At 33.4% G+C, this 4191-nt stretch overlaps 1 protein-coding gene across 6 annotated transcripts in view; it reads right to left on the bottom strand.

The window, feature by feature from the left end:
- The window catches only part of LOC109836471 (probable serine incorporator), a 7344-nt gene continuing 4711 nt past the window's right edge, over positions 1559-4191 (bottom strand). For all 6 annotated transcript variants that reach the window (XM_020404371.1, XM_020404367.1, XM_020404370.1 and 3 more), the window contains 6 exons: positions 3503-3576; positions 2603-2672; positions 2451-2522; positions 2125-2258; positions 1909-1982; positions 1559-1818 (listed from right to left, as the gene is read on the bottom strand). In XM_020404371.1, the coding sequence (XP_020259960.1) occupies positions 1733-1818; positions 1909-1982; positions 2125-2258; positions 2451-2522; positions 2603-2672; positions 3503-3576 (510 nt within the window). In that variant the 3' untranslated portion in view covers positions 1559-1732. The remainder of the gene's footprint in view (positions 1819-1908; positions 1983-2124; positions 2259-2450; positions 2523-2602; positions 2673-3502; positions 3577-4191) is intronic.

Below are 4191 nucleotides of genomic sequence, written 5' to 3'. Positions count from 1 at the left end.
GGTGACATGACATGATGAGCTCTCACTAAATAAACCAAGGTTAATTAGGCAGAGTGCAATTGATAATTTGAAGGCATAGCATCCATCTTTTGATGAGGTTGATTAATTATATGTACTAAAGGCGTGCCATTTTGCATTCCACAATCTCATGTGTGATGTAACATTAACGTGATCGCTTGTCATGTAAATTATTAGTGGGGGGGGCTTGTTGATAAAATTCACACGTTTCTTATATATCAAATAAACTGTACAAGTATTAAGAGTTAAGGTAAGTCGACACTATTAATAGTTTGATACTATCAAATCAAATATGTGAATATTATCGATCCATAATTAAAATACGGAACTTTGAAATTGAAGAATAAAATTCCAACTGATTACGGTGTGTTATTACCATGCGTCACATGTCGTATAAATCAATATTGTTTCATAATTTTTATAAAATTGATTAATTCTTATCATCGACACATGATAAAATCACATTGAAACTAATTTTTTCTTGGCAGTCTGTTTACGTGAATTTTTAATTTGGGAAGCTCTTTTTTTTTATTCATAACCCAATCCGGAATCAAATCCAAGACCGTGTGAGTCATATTGGAACCCCTAACCGTCTGGGCCACCTGCCGGTGATGGGGTTGGGAATCTCAATTCAATTCATCGAAACTATTACATTTTTTTATGACCAAAGTTAGGCTAGAAACTTAGCAGTCTTCGAGAATCTAGACATTGGTTCATCTTCTTCAGACTTTTGATGCTACACAAATTTTTTGTTAATGCTGTAGTCTGATAAGATCCGAAGCGTTTGACAAAATCTTAGGTCGCCTAACAAAAAGATTTAGAGTCTTTGAACCTGACCAAAGGTTTTGGTGACTTCTTGCAAAGTCAATTTAATCATTTTTGAGTGTTTACGTACCTAAAACCATAGACCAGTATTATGTACTTGAGTCTTTTGATTCCTTTGTGTCCTACCAACTCCCAATATAGTGAGATATTTTTTATATATTTGAATTAGGAGAAAATTATCTTAGAATAATATACTCTGTTTGATCGATTCTGTGGCTATCATACAAAACTAAACTAAAATTTTAAATTTGTATTGGTAATTTCGAAGGGAGGATCCAGCTAGGATGAGCTTCTCAAAAGTCCTAAAGGTCAACAGGACTAAGTTTCATGTGCTGTATTCTTGTATGAATCCATCAAATTTCTTAGCTACATAATTGCATTCATAAGCATTAGAGTCTACCATTCAAAAGCATGTTTAGGATTATGTGATAGAACTAACAAATTAGGACAAATTTTCAATTTCGACCTATTTAGAACATTTATTGCACAAATCGACCCCTTTTGTACTTAATTTTCAAGTGTTGACAGACAAATGAAATCATAGTGCCAAATTTAGGGGACACACAAATATGCATAGGAGGAAGATACAAGAAATTTTGCACATATTTGCTGCTAGGGAAAATTGCAAATTCTATTTATTAATTTCCTTTAAACAATGAAAATCATATGCATACCTTGTCTGTCATTAGGCACAAATAAATAATGAGACTTTACATCATTAAAGCCGTAATTTTCTTGCGACAAAAAAACAAATACAGTATACATATACGAGGGGCCATTTACGAAAAAGATTTACAACAATGTCCACATATACGGTACATATACACTGACATCGACAATCGAACATGTTGACATTGAGCTTGAAGGTACGTAAGGTCTGATGTCGTCGTCACACCGATCCATTAGCAAGCCTAACAGGATCTTCATGATCCAGACTTTTATCATGTATTAAGACAGGGGAGACTAGTTTCCACACTGTATATAATAAATATTTAGTATTTAGTTGGTTCTAATGAAGGGTACATATATTGATCAAGAAGTTCAAGCAACTTTGAAGCAACTTACGGTATAAGCTGGCAGCAAACCATTCATTGACAATCTTCACCCATGTACTAGCCCAACCAACATCTATGCTCCATCTGATTTATATACATTATAAACTTAGATCGAAAAGTAACAGAAACGACGATAGATTTATCCGAAATCTAGGCAGCCTCGGATCGCATAAATTAATTTAAATATAAAAAATATCACGGGTTTTTTAAGTGAGGAACAACTTACTTTCTTGTTGGATGGTCCTGTTGCCAGTTAATGAATAACATTGCAAAATGCATTGCTCCTATTGCAAATACTAAATGGAAAAAGTCGTATTTGTAGGGTATATCATCTTCTGATTGTTCCTCATCCTTCCTGAACTGAATATGTGAAAGAATATCGTAATAGAAAAACACTTGAAAGTTGCATTTTCACTCAGGAATAGATTTATCCTAGCAGATCCAGATTACAATTTAGGTATATACAGCAAAAAGAAGCAGTTTTCTCTCGACAAAAAAAGTGCTTAAATTCTTTGCTGATGTAATATATGAGAAGATAAAAAGCTGCTTCACCTGAAAGGCTTTTGAATCAATCCCAGTTGAGAAAGTTGCCATTACAATTGCACAGATAGCGATGAGTAAACTCTACACAAAACAGAAAATATTTGCGTCAGAAGTTCATAATACCGATGTTTGTTCTCCTGTATCTTTTGTTTTTTGCTTACAATTATATTGGTCCAATCAAATTTCTCAGCCATCTCCTTCTGCATGTTGCATTTCTCAATGGGAGGTTCACTGGGGAAAAAAAAAGCATTAAGTATACAAAATTCTCACCAAATTTCCTAAACTCACAAAAAACTTGATGTGAAAATGCTAAGGCATGGGTAACAGTTGAAACAATGGTAACTCCGCTAGAAAATTGTAGCAGTTCAATGGCATCTGCAAGTTTTGAATCTTGAATCTAGTGATAATGTACCTCTAAATATTTCATGTTTTCTTTAATCCATGTAATTTATGTTACTGATAACCCTTCACTCCCCGCATTATCCAGATAGAGAAAAAAAATGTGTAGTAAGATTCAAATCTTTCTGGTAAGTTGAATTAATTTTCTTCATGTCAGAATGTATCTTTTTTTTAAGGATTTTCATATGGATGAATCATATTTTAACTGCTTGTATCATTCTTTAACAAAGAACTTTTAACAAACCTACATAGATTTTCTTATTCTATTAACGCAAAGTTAAAGAGCAAACATTGCAAATAAAAGTGGCTTCATGTGAAATCCGTAAAGTTGTGATACCGACGAGCATCTAAACGCACATATATTATTCTATGATGAAGAAGTCCCACGCTGGACGTTGTTCTTCAAGTGCACATCACATGCAGCGAGATTAAACAATGACAAGCAATTGAGAATTGGGGATTGGAAAGGCTGTCAATGACCACTATTGGAAAATCCTATTATATTTTCTGAAATGTCTTTTTATGGATCAAAACGATATTGAAAGTTCAAAATTTTATACAAATTTCCAGTTTATTTTGTGTGCACTAGGCATCTGAGAGATCTACTATAATAAAATGAGAATTTTACAATGAAGAAAATTGCAATACATTAAAATCAACACCTTTGTATAGATGACCAACAAAGGAAAACAATATAAGAACCCATGATTGAAGAAGATAGAAGGCCTCGGTTAACCTGTATGAAAAACAAGAAAATAAACTATTCATTAAGTTACAGTATAGAGACATATGTTGTGTTCTTGCGGAACTGATATTTTAGATTTCATGGGTATACTGATAAATTAGTGACTAAACTTAACTGGCAAAAAAATCATACTCTTTGTGTACGAGCCGTTACGCATACAAATACAAATATAGTCCTTCAGACAGCTGACTGAACTAAGCTACATTTCTATCTTTGTTCAGATTTGACATTCTCCAATTGGCAGTAACCATTTCCCATAGTATCCACGAAAGAGCAACAAGTCACTGTAAGTGTCATCCAAAACCTTAAAGGACTTCATGGATCTCGAAACTACTCCCAAGATTATTTTTGCATTTCTTTGCTCCGTATCTTTAAAGCTATATTTCAGCATTTGTTATCCATTACAAATTTCGGAAAATGCCCTAAAAAGATAAGCTTCTCCATCGATAATTGCAACAATCACCTTTTCTCCTCTGCTAACAAAAATTTCCATCTATTGAACTCTTCTGCACCAAAGACAATCTCTGATATCATCCTATCTAGACATTTCTAGGACCATGTCATTATTAAACTTTTTTCAAACCTCTACAACCCTTTTAACTCCCT

This window comes from Asparagus officinalis, chromosome 4, assembly GCF_001876935.1.
Source record: "Asparagus officinalis chromosome 4, Aspof.V1, whole genome shotgun sequence".
Classification (NCBI taxonomy): Eukaryota; Viridiplantae; Streptophyta; class Magnoliopsida; order Asparagales; family Asparagaceae; genus Asparagus; species Asparagus officinalis.
This window is presented reverse-complemented; position numbering and strand designations above follow the sequence as displayed.